This window comes from Plectrocnemia conspersa, unplaced genomic scaffold, assembly GCF_051122295.1.
Source record: "Plectrocnemia conspersa isolate PC_06_02 unplaced genomic scaffold, ASM5112229v1 ptg000011l, whole genome shotgun sequence".
Taxonomy (NCBI): Eukaryota; Metazoa; Arthropoda; class Insecta; order Trichoptera; family Polycentropodidae; genus Plectrocnemia; species Plectrocnemia conspersa.
Genome location: NW_028277175.1, coordinates 29557501 through 29579921, shown reverse-complemented (window position 1 = coordinate 29579921; position 22421 = coordinate 29557501). Strand labels below are relative to the sequence as shown.

At 30.6% G+C, this 22421-nt stretch overlaps 1 protein-coding gene across 1 annotated transcript; it reads right to left on the bottom strand.

The window, feature by feature from the left end:
• Window positions 1-7554: 7554 nt before the first annotated feature.
• Window positions 7555-11345, bottom strand: LOC148230217 (uncharacterized). The gene is made up of 2 exons (XM_088198695.1): window positions 11151-11345; window positions 7555-8831 (listed from the first exon to the last, which is right to left on the bottom strand). The coding sequence occupies exons 1-2, from the start codon at window positions 11199-11201 to the stop codon at window positions 7662-7664; spliced, it is 1221 nt and encodes a 406-aa protein (XP_088054821.1). The 5' UTR covers window positions 11202-11345; the 3' UTR covers window positions 7555-7661.
• Between the last annotated feature and the right edge of the window lie 11076 nt (window positions 11346-22421).

Genomic DNA, 22421 nt, shown 5'->3' with positions numbered 1-22421 from the left:
CATTGCTTAGGTTGTATATCCTCAGTGTTGCTACATTTAAAAAATGCATAAAAATATTTTTAGTAAAATCAAATATGTTTTAATTGAATGTTGGATTTTTGACAAACAATTCTATTATTTAAATTTTTCAAAGAAAATTCTTATCTTTTCAGTGTAAATGACACATATGTCATTGAGAAACGGAATTTGCTTAAATACATAATTTTATTTAATTTTATGTTCAATAATTTACTATCTGTTGTATATCATTTTAAGAACAAATTCGATGTATTGTACATATAGATCGGAGTCGTCTCATCGTTTTTTTTTGTTCGGAATTGCATATAAATTAAATTTCCAGCTGCGTTGCAATTATTCAGAAAAATTTATGGAAAATTTTAAATACATTATTTTATAGAATTTATTGCATATACAATAGCAAATAATGTTTGATATGAATTTGATATATATAAATATTGAATTTGTATCGGCGTTTATTTTGTGCAGATTTGCATATAAATTACACAACTATAAATAAATTAACCCCAATCGAATAATTTAATTGATTGAAATAAAATATTTATGTCTTGAAACAACAAATACAAATAACTTATAACTTTACAAAAATTTGCGACGCACGCCTGTTTTTGAGATAAGCGTTAAACGATAATAAAAGGTGCGCCTTTTCAACATTTTGTCTATTTCAACGAACGAATTCTGTGACTTTAGTCATAGTAAATGCCGCCATAAGCATTATATTCATAAATGTTTTTACACATTCTTACACTAAAGAATAACCACTTTTTCATGCTAAATCAGTGAAGTATAAACTTCACATTAAAGCAAACATAGAATTAATAATTGGATCAAAATTAGCAAAAACAAATATCGTATCAATTAATTTCTACCCATCTCCCCTTTTTGTTATTGACTAGCCGATTTAAAAACAAAATAATGTTAAAGCACCCCTGTTGACTGCTCAGCTTCCAGTGCTTCGCTACGCCACTGATGATACGTCATTTGTTTGCTACTATACATAAATATGCATTCGTATAAGTGCCAAACATATTTTTTGAATAACAATTTCAATTGGCTTTAACACTATTTGTTCAAATTTTATATCTTTGTGCTAAATTTAAACAATATGTGTTAAAAAAAATGGGGCAATATGATACTAGTGTATTTTTTTGTGTTTATACTAAACATATTTTTCATTCTGGATAATACATCTATTTTTTTAATATGTAATTACAATGTTCCTTAAAATTTAATTTTGTTAATTCGATTCGAAGTTGAATTTTTTTCTTGTAAAGTTGTTGATAGAGTTGTTTTCATAGTAATTCACGGTATTCGAAAGTCTGCGTGGCTATTGTGCAATCCTGGGTGTCCTACCGATTTCAAATGTTTATTGCTGTGAAGCAAAACATTTTGTTCCGACCACTGAATAGTATCCTTGAATATCGTTAAAACGATTAGCTATTTATTAATGCTCGAAATTGAACAAAGCAAACCGTCGGATCTGCGAAACTATACATGCAGTTGGCGAAATACAAATATTTGTAGTAAGTATAGCAAATATAAAATGTCGACCGTTTCAAATGGATATTTTTTCCATTTCAAGATCTTTTATTCATGATATACAGTATATTTAAATGTTATTAACATTGCAGATACCATTACTAATGGTATCGTTATTTACCTCTAAAACAACATTTCGCGGTAAACAGTTATTAGTTGTTAGCATTCTCAAATAATACGGAGAAGCAGCTTTTGAAACTGTTTCGGTATGCCATTTCAAATTTTAGTCCATAATGCTGAATTAATTAATAAATGTTGTGTGACAAAAATATAAGCAGATGGCGTCTGTTTATATCTTTATTTTAAACGAAGATATTTGCACCCAGGTCAAACGATGTACATTTGCACAGCTGGAAATCAACGACTGCTACGCAATCAATGTGCTACATGAAACTCACTTCTCACATTCACTCTTTCACCGTTTAATTATAGTTTATGACGCAAATTTACATCCATAGAGATAGGGTTAAAAGAATTTTGTATTTGTTCAGAATTTACACTTCTCTTACACAAATCAGAATTTTATGCTTTTGAGCTTTTAAGATCAGATAATTATAATGTTCTCCGGAGAGAGCGAAAGAGAGTGAAGAGGATCGCCAAAATCGTCATTATAAATTTGAACTTTAAATATAAGCTTTAAACGAATCTTACTAATGGAAAAACGCCATTCTATATTGTAATGAGAATAATTGGACGTTATGGGGTTCGCCAAATAATATTGACAGTGAAGATTGCGGCATTTTTATTAAAACTATACAGTCAGTTCCACCACCTTGGTCGTAACTCGAAAAGGTCGTAAGTCGAAAATCATACAAGAAATAATTAAAAGCAATGCATACACGCGAAATACAAAAACCACTTTTATTGCTGACTTCAAGTTGTTAACTAAATACTTTTTAGCAAATATCTACATAAATAATTTATTTATAAGAATTGATCTAGAGTATTTTTATCATCTGTGCTACTGATATCCATTGTTAATTCCTGAGATTTTTCAGCGAGTGCAGTGATAGTGCTTGTTTTTCTTAAAAAAACGTCCAGATTTGTTTGTACAGTTTGTTGTTTCTTTTCTCTATAAATTTCATAATAACACGCAAGTGCTTGCTGAATAAGGCCGTGTACCCTCGAAGATCTATCGATGTCTTTGTCCATATTTTCAATTTTTTTAATAGCATCGTTGATTTGGCTAAAAGCTGCAGCCATGTCTTTTAACACAATTTTTTTTGGTGGTTCTTCGAGTTCATCTAATTCTTTTAGCTCCATTACATTTTTTTCTGCAACTCGTTGTTTCTCAATCTCAATAAAATCTTGGTTTGTGAGTTCCTCAACATCATTTTCCAAAAGATGAATTACATCTTCATTATCAACTTCCAGATTAAGTTGTTGAGCACATTTTACAATAATATTTGCTATCTCATCTATTTCCCCTTCTTTATTAAAATACATATTGTCATTATATCTTTTTAAGATTTTGTTCCATATGCCGTTCATACAATTCGTCGGTTCTTTGGACCATCCTTTTGAGATATTGTTTGTTGCATGAAAGATGTTGTAATTTTTCCAAAATTCTCTCAATGTCTGATGTTTGTCTGTTCCTGCAATTGCTTGGGCAAAAGTGATTCTTAAATAATGGGCTTTGAAGTTAGCAATACCCCCTTGATCCATCGGCTGTAGAATGCTGGTGGTGTTTGGAGGTAAATAAACCACTGTTATATTTGGATGTGATAAGTGTGGAGGATGGCCTGGAGCATTATCAAGAATCAATAAAATGTTAAAAGCTATGTCGTTTTCATCACAGTTCTTCTTTACTTCTGGAATGAAACAGTTATCAAACCAGTCTTGAAATTATGTATATGACATAAAAAAAAAAATTTTTACAACTTTTTTTTTCGTCGTAACTCCGAATGGTCATAAGTCGAGGTGGTCGTAACTCGAGAACTGCCTGTACTGCTATATCGATGACGTAAAACATATAAAAAAAAATCACTTACTAAGAATAACATTCAAAATTAAGTGATTACTCTAAAAAATATTTTTAATTACATTTTCGGGCTCGGTAAATGTAAATGTCTATAAATTTTGACTTCTTAGTATATGTATACAATATATACATATGTACATACATATGTATATATGTACATACGACAATATTTACAATTCATAAGCTTATTAAATCATACTAGTAGGTAATTATTATGAGACATGAGCATTTAGTTATATTTAGGCTCCATTCAATTTTAAAAAAAAAATATATAGATCTTGCTTCTGTTTTTATTTTATTTTTTTAATAAATATTAAATTACTACTACTCGAATAAAAAGTAAAAATAAATATAAAATATTAAAAACTATTTTAATGAGAGTAAATGTATTCTTTATATTTAATATATAAATTGAAGTTCTGTATTTGCTCATAAATTTATAAAAGGCCAGACAACTCACACGTGACGTCATTAAAAAGAGGTATACCGATTGTGTACATTATCTGTCACTAAACTAAAAAGATAATATTTGGTACAGTTTTGTGTTTATTTGTCCGTTCTTAATTTGAAAATCTTTAAGAAGTTGTGTGTAAGCAGTCTCTTTATTTTGAATAGTAGTCCAAGGTGCCACACTTTGTCAAAAGCCTGAGTTATCTAATAATACGGCTAAGCAATATTTTTTATTTTCAAAGTTTTCATTGGAATATTTAGTCAACCTATGCACTTACTCTATTGTAGAATGTTTTTTTTAAAGCTAAATTGATATTTTGCAATAGATTATGTTCCTCTATTACGGGTTTAATTACTTTTAATAATAAATTTTCTAATATTTTTTCACTAGGAAGATACTTATCGGTCTCTAGGAGGCAAGCTAGGTAGTAAAATTATAATTTAAGCATTGGATTGAAAAGTAAATTGACGCTGAAGGACTTTAAAACCTGTATATAATATATCGTGTATTTATTTTATGTTATTAATATAATAATATATTTTTATTGAAGATTTTCTTGTTAAATATGTATGTTAAAGATAAGCTCTACGATGTTATACATAATGCAGAATGAAATATACCTTCACATATTTTGTAGTACCTTTACAACATAACTTAACGATTTCGGCGTACTACGTTCAATTTCATGTACCTTATATTTCGGCGAGCTACGTTCTAATTCAACTGAGGTGCCACTTTTTCATAACCATAATCAATCCAATTTGTGAATATTTAATTCACTACTTTAAAATGGAAGGATTTTTTACATTTCTCCGTGTTATGGAATCTTCATCTGTGGTTAACCCAAATGTAGATATAATCGGAAAACTTCCACACAAAGTAGCTGCAAGAATCTTTAGGTATAATATTTTTTAATTTTTGATTTTACCAAAATATTGCAAATATCTTATCATTTTGTTTTTACAAAATCATTGAGAGCAACAAATAATTGAGGATCAAACTGAGGAACCACATAAGGATAGCCAAGATGGATAAAATCAATCAAAGAAGACTAACTTCAACCGAAGGAATTGTCAAGAAGACATCTACTGCCACTCAGTTCAACAGGAGCTTCAGTCAACCGCAGAAAAGCAAGAGAGAACAAAGCCCGATTGTAAGGCAAATGAAGAGGCAACGACTTGAAGATCATTTTGTAAATAGTAATTTAAAACGAAATATGTTCAACTAATTATGTTATATTTTAACGAACAATGTACAATTTGTGATTTAAAAATATATGTTTTAACTTTTTTTGTAAGCTGTGAAGTTGTCAAAGAATTTTATAAAGTAATATTTCTTGCATTGTAACTCAAAGCCTGTTTACTAACATGGTTTTACTTGATTTAAAGGACATCGAATGTCGATGAAGTTATTTTTTGGTTCTTTCGATGACAGTTGTATTATGTTTATTTTACTAAATTGACAATATAATACACGAAAAAGAATTCACCAGTAATGTAGTTGAATTAATAAATTCCCTGAAACACATCCAGCTCCATGTCTTTTTGACGTTTCAAAACCGTGTCCAATATGTAAACTGAAAAACCATCTGTCTGTAAATATGATATGTATTATTAGTGGAATATTTCCTGTTTGCTATGATAAAACAGAAATTGAAGAATATTGACAGTTTAACCTAGTAAGTCTAATTGTCTTTATAAAGGTAAATAAAAACTCTGGGTTGGTGTTTAAGTATTTATTATGAACTATAGCTTTGTACAAAATATATAAGAAACAACTTTATTAGTATGGTTACAATATGTAGACAAAAATTTTATATTTTGCTTTGCAAGATATTGAAGAGATACTGGGCCAACATTTTGACCAGCATCTGAGGATATCTGCCACATAGCAGACACAAGCTCGTGAAAAAATATAAACTTTTAGACTGTAGAGAATTTCAATCGTACAAACCTATAGAAAAAGAACACTAAAAATATTATATCTATTATATATCGATTGGGTAGTGCATTAGTTTGTTAATATGCTAAAAATATATACATTTAAAAATATATCCATAGTGTGCGTGAATAAGTTAACAACTCGAGATGCATAATATGGTGTATTAACATATATGATATATATATAAAATAAATCGTTTTTGCACAAATGTTATAGCATGTTTAATTATATATCATCTCAAAGATTGCTGAATAAAAACTTGTATGTATGATTAATTAAATTAACCTCAAAACTGCTTGATACTATTGACTTATTCACGCTCATCACGTATGTAATGACGATTTACTTCATATTTAAAATATTTTATTTTATAATTCTTCCAAGAGCACAATTTTTTACATTAGTTTTGCTTATTTTTTGCTATACCAGATGTTTATTGTTGAATTATTAATATTATTAAAAATAAAATAAAATTATATTTTGCGCAGTAACTTTTATATTGAAATTTACTTTAAATTAAAATTTCGTTTTAGGAAATATTAAATAAAAATCTTAAAGTCTTGGTCAAACATACCTCTTAGACCCCAAACAAAAATATATGTTGTTATTATTATTATTGCTCATTTAAATATACACGTAAAAGCTAATTCAATACAGTTTTTTTATTTTAAATTCTGAATTTTTCACAAAATTTTAAAGCCAACTGTATGTTAATTTCAAACACATTGAATCTTTGTGATAATTAGAGCAAAAACAATGTTATTAATTCTTTTTAACCCTACAAAACTGGTGTCTGGCCTGTTAGACCATGACGTTTCTATAATTGCTTATGCGTTTCTATCCCTTATGGTACAAGTATTATTTTTATTATAAATTGTATTTATAAACATTTTTTTTTGATCTGGTTTATCAATTAAATTACTTCTCTTCACAATTAAGGGAGTTAGCTTATATAAAAAAGGCCAGTTCGGTTTCTGGTAAAGCGTTTTAATCATTTGAAAAAAATATGTTTCTTTGTTAAAATGGAACACCGTGAGAAATCTCTTACCGGCTTAAGTCTCAAGGTGCGCGCCATTAATAAAAAATAATTAAAATATCACTAGCTCGTGCATTACTTATAATAGCAAAAAATGTTTAACTGGTTGTTATTTTATATAATAATTTAATAATAAAATTATAATGTGTTTTAAGTTTGTTCGCAAATGATTATTCTGCTAGGGCTTGAGAGCCCCGACGCCAGTGCTAGTATACAGAAAGTGAGCGACAGTATCGTAAGCTGAAAGTATTTTTATGATTGTTTTTTTTATATTCGCAGTGGTAAAATCAATAATCGTCAAACTGTAGATTGCGTAGCATTAAAATAAAATTTATTGTATATTTAAAATAATGTAAGGATTGATGAATAGTCAAAGGAAGACCGACTTTACTATTTATTACTTTGAGACATAAAGCAAATGGGGAGAAGGATATAGATTAGCTTTAGACTTCTATCTTTGGGATTATCTCAAAGTAAAATATACACTGAAGTATTGATATTCTACGTTATGTAATACAAAATAAAAATGATTAGATTGTATATATATAAAGTTTAATTTGTTAATTAAATCAAAACAATAAAATGCAATTTGTTTTATTTTTCTATTTTATATATTTTTTTCTAAACGTCATATTAACAAACTCGTGAACCACCCTGCACTTAATCAGTATGGTTACATTATTTTTTCATTGCGATCATGTAGTGTCCATTTGCATACCATAACAGTTAAAATTGAGAGAAGCAATATTATTTAATGTATGAACAACCCCATCATGGTCGACCCAGACTATTTGCCCCCCCTCCGGATGTTGAGAATTAATTCTGATATACCGATTATGAGAAAATATAACCGGTCCATTAGTACCGCCGGGTGGATGATGATCGTCGTTGCTCGAATCCCAGTCTGGGAACGATGGCTGCGAATGATCAGATTCGTGGTAATAATCTTCAGGGTCGTAATCGTCGTATTCGGGGTCGTCATAATTGAAGTCGTCATAGTCAGAATCGTGGTGTTTGTGATGCGAGTGGTTGTCATCGTCGGAACTTATAATTTCATGAACATGTATATGTTCGTAATGACCATCATCTGGAGCATGAATATGTACGTGTTCATATTGATCGTGTTCACGTGATTCTTCATCAGATTCGTGTTTATGTTTGTGGTTATTACAATCGGGTTTTTCTGGCAATTCTTCGTCAATATGCGAATGTTCGTGTTTGTAGGTATGTATTTTAATATCGGGTATATCAAAATCCTCGTGGTGCTCGTGATGTTCATGCTCAACATCATCGTGGTGCTCGTGATGTTCATGTTCAACATCATCGTGGTGCTCGTGATGTTCATGTTCAACGTCATCGTGGTGCTCGTGATGTTCATGTTCAACATTCTCGTGGTGCTCGTGATGTTCTTCAATATCAGGTTTTTCACAATGCGCATGCTCCTGCTTGTGAGTATGTATTTCTATATCGGGAACAGTGTGGTCCTCGTGGTGCTCGTGATGTTCATGATGATCTTCTTCAATATGAGGTTCTTCGACATGCGCATGCTCGTGATTGTGAGTATGTATTTCAATTTCGGGAACGGTAAAATCCTCTAGGTGCTCGTGATGTTCATGATGATGATCGGGCTCTGAATCTTCTTCTATAATATCGGGTAACTCTTCGTGATAATGATGATGCTCTTCAGAATCTTCCCTAACGATTTTACTGCGCTTGCGCTTTTTTTCTCTCTTATAGACATTTACATAAGACTGGTCCGAATCTTTTTCTACGCTCATGGTAGGCTGGTACATTATTTCCCTTTCGTCAGAATAGTCCTTTCTACTTCTTCGCCTTGCAGCAGCCATGCCAGCGGTGCTTTCATACTAAACATTTACAAAAATATTAAAATGGACATACAAATTTAAAACGTATTAATCTAATTATGGAAAAATAAGCGGAATAATAAGTAGAAACAGACTTCACATCTCGTATGTAGCTCTATAATGAGTCTGTACAACTACACATAGTTGGATATTACACTATATTTAAAAAATATGATAGCTATCCTTACCAATACTACGGATAGGTCAAAGTATATTCAAACCAAATTTTGATCAATAGGAGAGCGCAAAAACAATTATCACCTAAAATCATGTTGGCGCTGTTGCAGTGGGAACACTCGGTAACGAGCGTTCCCACTGCAATCAAGTCGTTAAGTTAAGCACGTGTATGAGCACGAAATCTCCTTTAGGCAAATCAAGTGTATAGAAACGGATAGATAGCGCCTTAATCTAAAACACACAGATAGCTCCCAACTTACACAAACGAGAGTCCGTGTGTACTCAAAACCACCATCAAAGACGGAGCGGATCGAGAAAGCAGCCGCTTCTCTCTTCATCTCACCTTCAAAGACACTGAATCTTTGAGATGCAGACAATACTATAATGACTTCACGTATATTAAGCAATTATTATATAATATATACGTGGACTGGCTTAAAATTGTTGCATAATAATAATTTATAACAAGTAAGAAACGAGCTTTGTTTTTTATAAAGATAAATATCCTGACACCCAGGACATAACATTTTATTTTTAAAGATTTGAGTAAATATATTATTCCAGCATATAATCAATCGTTGTCACTGTGATATTAAGCATATCTAGGAAAACCTAATCAGTAATATAATAATCTTCCTGAAGCAATATCATATAAAACAATATATATTTAAACTCAGGTGGTAAAGATAGCTAATAGACAATAACAAATAGGTCGATGGGTGAATGACCTCTTATATCTTTGAGAAAGTATATAAAATCGAACACGGCGTTACGCCTTAGATCTTAAACTTTCATTAGTCGGATATTCCTACTTCGCTTACGACTTGGAACAAACGACGTCAATCAACACGACAGAGTAAGCAGCCGCTTTCCAATTCATGGCAAACCAAGTCACCTGAATCCAAGATATAAAATGGAAGTCTAGACGACTTGCAGACTGCGAGAATAAACAATAATATTTACTAATATACACAAAGGTCGTATCGATAATTATCTTTATTTATAATTAGTATATCTTATTCAAATTAAATGTCGTATTGTTTATATAATGCTCACGTTTTTCATTTGTATGTACAGCAATTTTTTGCAATGCAAAGCATTATATACAATACATAGAAAATCGAAAAATACAAACATGTTTGCAATATCGCGAACTCAAAAATATTTTAATTTTAATTTTGATTTTTCGGTCATTTTAAATATCCGTATTATTTTTTTTCTACGCTTAAGCAGCAAAGTCATCCATATAATCATGAGTGAAAGTAAGCTGGAACTCTCCGGTACGATTTTATAAAATGCTGCGAATGTTGAGAATGCAATCGACTCTTTTTATTTAAACGTTTATTAAAGAACATTTTGCAGTGGTTGTAAAGCTAAATATATTTATATTTTTTTTTTTTTTTTGCCTAAAATTTTATTCATTCATTTAAACATATGCATAAACATAAAAAAAAAATTAGGATATAAAATAAAAAAGACGTTGAAAAAAACAAGTTCAGATAAATTAAATTTCAATAAATCAATGTCAAATACACCTAAACAAACATACTGTAAATCTAAATATATTAATGATATATAATGCATTTGTTGATTTCATATAAACAAAACAAAAAAAAAACAAGAAGCGTACGTCAGAAGAAATAAAATCAAGACTTCGTTCCGGATGATAACCCCAACTGAGGTAAAAGAAACGTCGGGCGCAGGAAAGGCGCCTTCCGTTGCAAAAACAAATATGAGTAATAATTTAAGTAATAATTAAAAAATAAGACATCTTGAAAATGCTATTTGTTTTGGTAACATCACCGTAATCATTTTTTGAAACAATAATCAAAACATGTCCTCACATTAAAACAAGATCATAATACCTTTTAATAAATCATAAAACTGATAGTATCATAGATGATCTCCCACATTTTTATCAGCATCTATTTTCAGTTAAAATTTATTTTCCCTTTCGGATTTCAACAATATTTTATTTTAATTTGCTTAAATACTTTAGATTAGATTAATACTTTTTAAACACTAGTCCCAAATAATTGAATTTATTTGTGAAAAGCACAAAAGACATAAAAAGTTATAATTATTTTTTAGTAACGAAACTAAAATAAATAAATATGATATAAAACGTAAAAAATAACTTACGTGTAAAGACACCAACAGGACAACAACCAAAAAATGCTTAAATAAATACATATTGGATTGTCAATACAAATATCCAAATTATTTAACAGATGGCATCTGTCAATTTTTCTATGATGTGTCTTAGACCACAGAAAAACACCGTCCGAATGGAAGAGCGATCGACTCAATCATTGAAGCATGATTATGCAACACTCTGTGGTTTTACCGACGTTTGCAACTTTTATCGCTGTCAACATTAAGCTATCGCGCAGGGATGTAGTTCCGTAGTCCCAAAGAGAAGCGTAAACCTCGTCTCTTTGGAACGACAAAAAAAGGGTTTGGTTCGCAATAGCCGGTAGTGTTAACTTTGATATGCACCTTGACGCATTTAAAAGTATAACTACCTTATGAAAAATGATAATTGAAAGTATTAAGGAGATGATAATGATATCTTTATTATTCTAGATATTACAAAATATTAAATATATTTTCAAAGATGGAGTTGAGCTCTTGAACGTTCAAGAATGATAACTTGATGATTGAAATGAAAGCAGCTGCTTTTCTCTGGACTGACGGGTCATATGCATAGATTCGGTGAGCGAAGTTGTAGTGTGAATAGATTAAAAGAAAGTAAAGTTATATGTAGTTATATCGCACTCGAACCATTCACTAATTGCTACCATTTTGGGATGAATTTAGATTAGTTGTTTGTCTGTCTTTCTCACAAAAATATTTTTTCGTTGAATCGTTGTAGTTTGAATGTAAAAATTTGCAATCCCGCAAACCACCAGCTATCGGTATTTGTCAATACAAGAGCCACCTTTTGTTTAAAGCACCGAGCGGCCATTGTTTATTGTGTATTTAGGTGTTGCCAATCTCTCAGAATCGTAAATCGCTACGTCCGTCAGAATCTTTTTATTGCGCTTTTAACGCGTTTTTGCAACAAGTCATTTTTGCCGACCAGTTAATGCGATTTTTTCACAAATTTGGATTCACTCACGTACAGCAAGATCTGTAGTCGTTGTGGTAGGCAATGTCACGTTGTTACATTTTCCAGATTAGTTTAGGCGGACGTGTTTTAGGCAGAAATACTTCCGTCGATGACTTAGAGTGAGCAGGGATGTAAGTGTTTAATACACATCACCAAAGTTTGCAATAAAACGTCGAGGATACTCGGCTTCGTTATACGGAGCGCGTATTATTTCAATATCTTATTGTTCATTCGCGTTCTGTACGATACGTTAGATCGTAGCATCCTCAAATATGGCTTTATTATCTGGAATATTTGGATCTTCTTGTAGAAAATTCAAAAACAATTTCTGAGATATCTGTATAAGAGTACAGGTTGTATGCGCATTTTAATCCTAGTGTCTTTTTGTTAGAAGCGTTAGGATACAATTTGTTGCATTCTTGGCGTAGCGTCTATTCAATTAATATTTTTTTAAAGCTGCTAAAGGGCAGTGTTGATAACGTTGCGAGCTTAAAAGTGTCATAGAGAGTCGCAATCGCGTTCCTTGAGAACGCATTCGGCTTCTCAAAGAGCTGGAAATAATATGTGGCATGGTGCTCACTATTTTTGTGTTCACAATAACTGTTTTTTTTAATTTTTGTGTAATATAATCATATTTTTAATAAAGAAAAAATACTAATTATCACTAAACCGCTAAAGAAACTTCACAGCGACGTGCTGACAATCGATTACGTGCTACTGTAATTCGTGAAGATAAGAACCTATAAATTTTATATATAACTAAGTATTTAGATAAACGTGGAATAACGGAATGAATAAAACTAATTATAGTGAAAAAATAATGAGGTTAAATCTATCCCGGGCAAAGCCATAAAGCTAGTATATGTATATATGAAATTACTTGTATATACCTTTCGTTGATTTATTAGTAAATTATGATTAAAAAAATATGATCATATTTGAATAATCGTTTTAAATAGTAGACTACGTCCCTTTAACACAGGTGTTTTAAAATAATTAACATTAATTATGTAATTTATAAGGAGAACGATTCAATTACACACGAACATTGCGCCAGTAAATATAGTATATATGAAATAAATAATTTTTATACATTCTAATCGAATGTAACGCATTTCCCTGCATATTTTGCAACGAAACGGTCAAATATTGCACCATTCCACCGCGCAGTGCTGCCACCCTGAGAGAGAAAACGTATACCTCTTTTGACCGTCACATTATAGACACTTGTAAACGAGGCGTCATGATCCAATGTTTAAATATTTGAATAATATTTACACGTAGCACAAGTGAAAAAATTCTCGAATACGCATTAACTTTGAAACATTTTAATTTTAAATACGCAGATAAGTGATGACAAACATTTTTTTTCAGCGGAACACTTTAAATATTCATAAAAAAATCTAATCAATTTTATTTAAATACTATTATATTTTTATGTTTGAATCAGGGTCGGCCCGAAGGGTAGGCAGTACAGGCGCTAGATCTTGTGGGGCGCCGTGATACCAAATAAAGGCGCAATATTTACTTAAAATTATCAAACAATATTGTTAAAGAATATAATCTGATATTATTTTCAAAGCTGATGCACTGACCTAAGCGATTCGCTGTAAAGCAATAAAAACATGTATATATTATTTCTATATGATGGAAGCCGTGAAGTCGGGCTGTTAAAAGATTAACAGTATTAAGAGTATACACCGACGGCGGTTCTACATAGATTAAGTTCGCTATTAAATGACTAAACTTCATATATACCGGTCATTGATTAGCTAGGTACACTGTTCCATATTTTTCAACTTTATATAAATCTAGCATCGTCAACCGTTTGCCGGTTAGGTTAGGTTTGCTATCCCATTTTTAAACTTCATATAAACCGAACATTTACCGGTAACAATAATATTTTCCTGGAATGTTCCAACTCTGATGAAGATGAAGACACTTTTCTTGAAAGAGGCTGTAGAGCTCCCGATTGTTTTGTAAACACCACTCGTTGCTCTTACTTAATTAATATTTAACAAGTGAATAGCAAAAAATCTATTATTTCATATACTTCCGAAATCAAAACTTCGCTTCGCCCGACTGTTTTATTCAATTTATTACACCATATTTATAAATATTTTACACGGGTTTGACCTATGCAACGATGAAAGTGTATGATGTCATTATGCCAGGAATTTGAGATACATTTATCGCTTAGGTCAGTGTATCAACGGGGACTTTAAAAAATTTAAAATGTTTAAGACTGCGGCAGTGATCGTATATTAAAAAAAATAATTGACAAAAATGTACGAAAAGCATTTTTTTTAAATTTATTTTACTTTTATTTTTAATATAAAACATTTTTGCTCTTTTTACTTTTTTCTCTAAAATGTGTTTTACAAAGATACGATTTTTTTATTTTTTTAATAGCCATAATTTTGAAACAAAATGGTGGATATAGTTGGCTAACATATATATTTGAGATGTTTACAAGATCTATTTTTTGGCAAATAATTAAGCTGATATAATTAAAACAGCGGAAGTTATCGTGTCCTTAATTTTGAGTAAATTCCATATATAAACCAATTATTTTTTGGCAAAATGTGTTTTTATAAGGGATTGAGTAAGGTTGAGTTAGGCTATATTAGGGTACGATAAATCATACCCCAACCTAGCCTAACTCTAAAGATTTTTGCTTAATGGAATATATAAATTTATATACACATGTTCTTAATTTTATACCTTTAGGACCATATTGAGGCGGTCACCAGGGCGGTGCAATGGGTGCAAGGTACCCAGGCTGCATATTAAGAGGGGGTCCAATTTTTTACAAAAATATTTTTTCGAACTTTTTATGAAAATTAATATTTTGAATTGTTTTTTTTAAATGCAACCTTTTATACTATATAACCTGGGTACCTTGCGCTTGTTGCGCCGCCCTTGTAACTGCCCTTATATGAAGATAAAAGCAAAATAAATTTTATGAATTATGAATTTTACTATATGTAGATAAAAACGAAATAAATTTAATAAATTTATCTACAAGGGCGGTGCAATAAGGACAAGGTATAAAGGTTTCAAAGTATAAGAAGGTGCAATATAAAAAAAAACAATCAAATTATATTTTTTATAAAAAAGTTCAAAAAAATTTTTTTTGTAAAAAAATTGGACCCCCTCATAATATGCAGCCTGAGTACCTTGCACCCGTTGCACCGCCCTGGTGACCGCCTCCATATGTCCCTAAAAGTATAAAATTGAGAACTTATGTACATAAATTTATATTTTCCCATACAATTATCTTTAAAGTTAGGCTAGGTTGGGGTACGATAAATCGTAGCCTAACTTAGCCTAACTCGATTCCTTATAAAAACATATTTTGCCTGAAGTAAATAGGTTTATATATGGTTTTAACAAAAATTAAAGACGCGATAACTTCTGTTGCTTTTATTATATTAGCATAATTTTTTTGCCAAAAAATATACTTTGTAAACATCTTAGATATATTTGTTAACCAGCTATATCTACCGTTTCGTTTTAAAAAGGTGACCATTTAAAAAATTTAAAAAATTGTATCTTCGTTAAAAATCATTTTAGAGAAAAAAGTAAAAAGAGTAAAATTGTTTTATATTAAAAATAAAAGCAAAATAAAATTTAAAAAAATGCTTTTTTCACATTTTTGTAAATTATTTGTTTTTAAGACACGATCACTGCCGCAGCTTAAAACATTTAAGTATTTATTGTTAAAAGAATGTGCTATGGCTCTTATCTAGAGCATCAAGCCAATGTATTGATTTAGGGGTGGAAACAGATTGTCATTTTTACAACCTTTCTTATTTTTTTTAATTTGCGTAACGGCCATAATTTAAAAAATTTGACATTTGACAAAGCTGTCACTGGATACTAAGATTTGCAATACCGGTAGTTCCGATACTAGAGCAGAAATCGACCTTCGATACTACCAGTATTACTAAATAAAATACTAATAGTACCAAAATTTATTTTAATTTTTTTTTATTAATTCTGTATATTTTATTTGTTTAAAACTATATATTTATGATTCAGAACTATAAAAACAATGTCTTATTGCTTGAAAGCAGCAACGGATGCTTATTGTAGATGATTAACCTAAGTAGTGTTATCGACGTAAGATAGCAAATTAAAATAATATTATGTAGTATTTGCGTATTTTTTATTCTATAGTATTCACACAAACATTTATTACTTAAATTTAATTAATGTTTAACGTGAGAAGAAATAAATAAATAAGCAAAAGATAAATCATACGAAAATAAATATTATTGCAATATAACAAATATTTAATGTGCTATAATTAAAATAAATATGTATAAATTAAAAATTTTTGTACACAGTCGAATTATTGATTTTTATTGGTACTCGTATATAATACAATTAAGATTCAGCGTAAAAAGTATTTTTAGAAGTACCTAAGTGATATTGATATAAATAAAATATTTAATATATCGAGACAATAATTGCCGGGGTGTTCAAATGCTTTGGTTTTGCTAATCAATATACACTGTAAAACGTTATTTATTTAATTAATTAAAATAATAATAATTACAAGACTGTTTTTTTTCTAGGTAATACCAGTATTAAATTTTTTTTATTTGCAATCTTTACTGGGTATTCGTAATACAGATTGACAGATTCCATTGAACGTTGGCACTTGTATTAGTATAAAAGTATATGTATAAACATCGACTGGTCTATTAAAAATATATCTTTATCTAAAGCGTCCAAACCTCCGATCGTTACGTTCATTTGTATAGCATCAGTGTAACGAATACACTTGTTCGGCATAAGGTTTAGTCTCACGGTTGATCTTGACAACTTTAGAATCCTAGACATGATTAAATTAAACAAACTTAAACCTTAAATTTATAAGCACTAGTTCTTGACATTTTTTATTTTATCGACTCCAGCTTTTTCTACAATTCTACGACTATTTATTATAACATATTAATTTAAAAATAATAACGATTCAAAACGATTATAATTTATAAACGATTATAGTTTGACGTGACATACTCTTTTGTTTTGATTTGATTCTTTTGTTTGCTCATTGAGTTGTATAATCGATTGTTTTTCTTAATTATGACGTTATTATTTAAGAGCTGGGTAAATAATTATTTTTCACATTTTCACCTATTATTTAATTAAATATTAATAATATTTATTTAATATCTCGTCTTTACTGCAGTGATCTAATTGATAAAAAAACATTACTGGCTATTTTCTGAGGGTGCAAAAACATATATGAATTTGCATCTAAACGTAAGTTATCGTACTATTCCATAAAGAAGATAAAACATATTCCAAGACAATTTTATCATTCATTACCTTAACTATTTCGTCGATTAAGTAGATACCTTCCATTCCAAAATATAAGAAGCACCCCCAGATCATTTTATCTCTCTGTATTTCTCACATTTGCTTGGATAATTTTTTTGCTGTATTCTTTGCTACCTTGACGACGAAAATAGTGCCTGCACCTGACCCGTACTACTCTATTTTAGCTCTAATCATTTTTAGTCCAATCTAATTTATCTAATTTATGCGTGTTTTACGAATTTATTCGAGCAATAATATTTTTTACTAGGTATAGCACTACGTAAAAGTTAGCCAGTCAGTGATTGCTTTTTATTTAATATTTTGATTTCATTAAAATTCATTTCATTAAATGGGAAAATTCAAAGGGAATGCAAATGCCCCTACTTGAACCCCCCCCCCCCCATAGTAAGACTTTACTTATATAAAAATATTACGACTCATAATAAGTGAGAAACGAATGAAGCATATCTAAACCGAATTTTGACCAATAGGAGAGCGCAAAAAACAAATATCACTTCTCAGAAGTCAAAAATCCACGTCAAAAGCAATAAAATCGTGTCGTCGCCGTCGCCGTCGCAGTGGGAACGCTCGTTACCGAGCGTTCCCACCGCGACGGCGCCGACACGTTTTTATTGCTTTTGACGTGAATTTTTTACTTCTAAGAAGTGATAATTGTTTTTGCGTCCTCCTATTGAGCAAAATTCGATTTGAATACATTTGTACCAATACTCTCATATCATAAGTCTGTAGTAATATCGGTAAGGATACCTATCATATTTTTAAAACATAGTGTAATATCCATGTGCATATAAAGTGCTCTTCATATACAATAAGACATTTACAGAAAAATAAGAAAATAATTTTATCAAAGATGTAGAGAGTTCTGGTTCTTTATTTTTATTATTTTGAGTACTAATATTTTTTTAAATAAAATATAGATATTATGTTCAAAATTCAAAAATATTTTTATGACTTGTGTGCAGCAAACGAAATAATTTCCCCCTAATTGTCAGTTTCTCAGAATTGATACTTCACAATTGTTTTAACAAAAAATTAAGGCCCCTTTAGCTGTTACTGCTTTACAAAAACTATATAATAAAAATCTTTTAGATTATCGAAAAAAATTATCCCTAAACCTTTTTGCATTCTGCCGATTCTCATGCGTAATTTCTTCTTATCGGAGCGGGTTCTTAGATCACCAAAGATAAAACATAAAACATTCAAATACTTTCGATCTTCCGAGAAAGAATGCATATTTTCAAACACCTGTCACGAACACCTTCGGAAAGGTTTCTTATCTGAGTGTCTTCTTTTATTACTTAAGCAAAAAAAGGCGGGTTCGAGTGTTAAAAATTAGTAAACAATTTTTTTTCATTCCCAGACTTATATTAAAACCTTCCAAGAAGTATGCATATTAGGCATGAACCCCGCCTTCTGCAGCGTTATAAAAAGGGCAGTGATTGATAACCGTTTGTATGCCATAGACACGCATAAACTCACATTTATGCTTTGAAATGATATTACAAGACTTTAAATATATAGAGCCATCTATGGAAAAACATTTAAAAGTATTACCACTCTATAGCATTCATAAAATGGCGAAACTTATTGTTAACTTTTCAACGTCGCCAGGGCTGTCCCAAGCATCTTGTGCCTTTGTAATTTTTAATAACAATGGCTTCCATTACAGTCGTATATTACGCCAAAGTACTTTAGCACATAAAGGGTTAACATTTTTTAAATATTTGTACAAATTTAATTTATAAAATAGAAAAGGACTCGTAATATGAGAATTCTTGATTTGACATTTTTCTCGAGAAATCTCAATAAGAAACACTAGCTCTAATGCAACCTTGGCTTTCAACTAATCATATATTACTACTTGTAATTTAGTTTCAGTATAACATTGTACGTTGCTAAAAACACAAGCCGGGGATAAAAATCACTCCCCTCCATCTCCAAAAACTTACTTTCTAACTTTTTAATAACCATTTATATCGTATTCGTATGACTCTTGAGTGTCGGCAGATTTTGAAGGAGCCTCGCAATTAAGAACTTAACTGATTACTGGTTATTTTATATCTGTCCTTCCCGAATCTGATACATTGACATAAGATTGTATTTGTTTATTATTTGTTTTCAATTTAAGAAAAATATTATTATTTGTTAGAGCTAATTGTAAAACTTTAACATATTTATTTTGATGGATTGTATTTTTGTAGAACGCGAATTTCTTCGTTCAGTGGTGGTAAATCGTCGGCCTTAGTTCCATTTTGTTCCACCACTGACGATGAACATGACTCAATGTGAAATCATTATTCAGAATGTATATTTTTTATATACAGAGCAGTGACAATATTTGTATTTGGTAAGTAACGCTGTATAAAGCCAATTATATTTAAGCAGCTGAGTAACTACATACGTTCGTATTCATTATATGCTAATCGGGCCACGTCTGAAAGTCTGCAACTGCAGAAGAAAGTCATAGAAAATGTTTTTGCCACATAATAATCGATTATAATATGCCATAAAACAACACTCACTAAGCACTTGTTTGCTCCCACTGTGTATACATTACACAGTAAATTTATTCATCTGTATCGAAAACGACAAATAACTTTGTTCCAAATTTTCATGTCTGATAATTATTCGATATCAAACATACCAGAGACATCTATTAGTTGCATTTAAAAATACAAAATTATAAAAAATTAATGCACATCTGGCGGTACCAAGTAAATGTTTTTTAATTAATAAATTGAAATTATAGCTTTAAATAACACCACCATCGCGGTTAATGGTAACGTTAACAATTTGAAATGTAAATTTCGAAACACAGAGGCTGCTTTATATATATATATAATTTATTATTTTATTAGCTTTGCAAAATAATAAATCGACATAATTTACACGTATAATGCACACGTTTTACAATAAAATTAACGTCACTAAGGCAGTGTCATAGCTATGTGGAGGGCGGAGGGGGCGGGCCGCCCCGGGCGGCACTTGCTTGGGGGCGGCATATTTGCGATGGGATCGTCTAGTGTGGTTCTTGACCCTAAATGCACTAAAACATATATAAATCTACGAATAACAAGAGCTTAATAAGAACCATCTTATTATTTTAAGAAATGCTGATTTTATGACCCTACAAAAAAATGTATGGGGGGGGGGCAGCAATTTTAAGGATCACCCTGGGCGGCACATACCCTAGCTACGCCACTGAACTAAGGATAATGAATATTTATTAAATTAAAGTCACGAATGCTCGCGTTATCCTTTTTTAGTGTTTTCTTAAAGGGACGGATGCTTTTGATATTTCTTATTCTGGGCGAGTACTTTGCCAATCTGCAAGGTGTTTCTTTGTTTTTGGTTTTTTTTTAAAACCCGTATTTGTATATTGTGATGAACAAATACCGAAATTGAATTTTCCACCGTTTTTAGATTTACCGATTGAATCTCTCCATTAAATAGTTCAATTGTTAAATGAAAGGGTGGTTTAATTGACGAGCTTGACTTTTTATTGTGCGTGAATATAGCCAGAAAACAGCTGTCAATGGGATGAGTTTAGCTAATTCTTTTGGAATTTTTAACCGAAACGTATGTAAGTTTAAAATGATTTTGCTTTATGGCGCTTTTAACGCGTAAAACAATAATTTTTCACATTTAATATTTAAGGCTTTGAACCTTTTTTGTACGATGAACCCATAACTTAATACTTAGCGTCTAATTATTATACGTTCTTGCATTGCGATTAAATAGCACCAGAGCCATGAAAAGAGATAAGTACATTACCAAAAGACAACAAATAAAATCAGTTTTAGTATTTGAATTATTCCATGAAATATTATTGTGCTTTAAAATAATTAAGTGTAATGAACTAAAATACCACAGGAAACCATACCAGAGTACTTTTTTTTTTACAAATTTCCAGCTTTATGTCATTTTGGAAGAAATAATTTATTATAGTGCACGCAAAAATTAAATACGCTAGTCACGGAGTGTCTATCAGGAATCTAAAACCTGTGGCTACCCTGTTCTTAATCAAACTAAAATATTAATATAGCCCAAGGCATCAAAGTCGTTATGGCAGTAGCTAAGAACCTAAACTTGGAAGCAGAGAAGTTGATACAGGAGCAAGAATAACTTAAGAAACTGCTTAATCATCAAGTTAGGGTAACGGAAAAAATGTTTTTTAAAAGGAAGAAGAAGATGAAAACATTAATAAAGGTCTTCAACTACTATTAAGGATATTCTTCAGCACTGAAAAAAGCTTCACAACAGAGCGTGGTACCCCAACACAGCTGAAGTGAATAAAATAGAGGACTTCTACAATGCCATAGCACTTCACTAATTCAGGAGCCTCCTTAAAAAAAGAGAAAAGCATTCAACGAAGGATATATTATTCAATGTTAAAAAGAAAAAAATAGACTAAAGAACTTTGTGAGCGTCAACCTGTTACCATTGTAGGGGGCCTATTTATATATGAATTTATTTAGGTTTATTATGGCCAATACTTGGCGGCACTCTGGTAACAATGGCGTAACGGACACTCTTCTCGTGGCAACTCTGCCGGGCTCGCACGTCGATGCGGGCCCAGTATATCCGATTTTCTGTATGGTTCGATAATTATAATAAATATGTGTAAAAGAAATAAAATCAAAATTCACAAACAATAAGCAAGAGTTCAAAATAATTTATAAACAAAGAAATGTACTGTGTAATATTAAAATATCCTTTAAATGTTTTTTTTTTATATTTGATTGAATATTTACATTAAGGTTTTGAGTTTTTAATGTTTTATACACATTCGTCATAAGAAAATGAACTATTTTATTTTTCATTCTTTTTGATATTTTATTTTCCTAGATAAACATTTTGCATCATAAATCATCATTGTTTAACCCTTTGGATGCCGGGCATTTTTGGAAAAATGTTCCAGAACTGCCGGGACTTTTTATTAAATA

Bases quoted from the DNA above. Each gene is read 5' to 3' on its own strand.
- LOC148230217 (XM_088198695.1), bottom strand. From the start codon at position 11,201: ATGTATTTATTTAAGCATTTTTTGGTTGTTGTCCTGTTGGTGTCTTTA. The intron at 8,832-11,150 runs GTAAGTTATTTT...GTAAATGTTTAG, and splicing joins TCCTGTTGGTGTCTTTACAC to TATGAAAGCACCGCTGGCAT.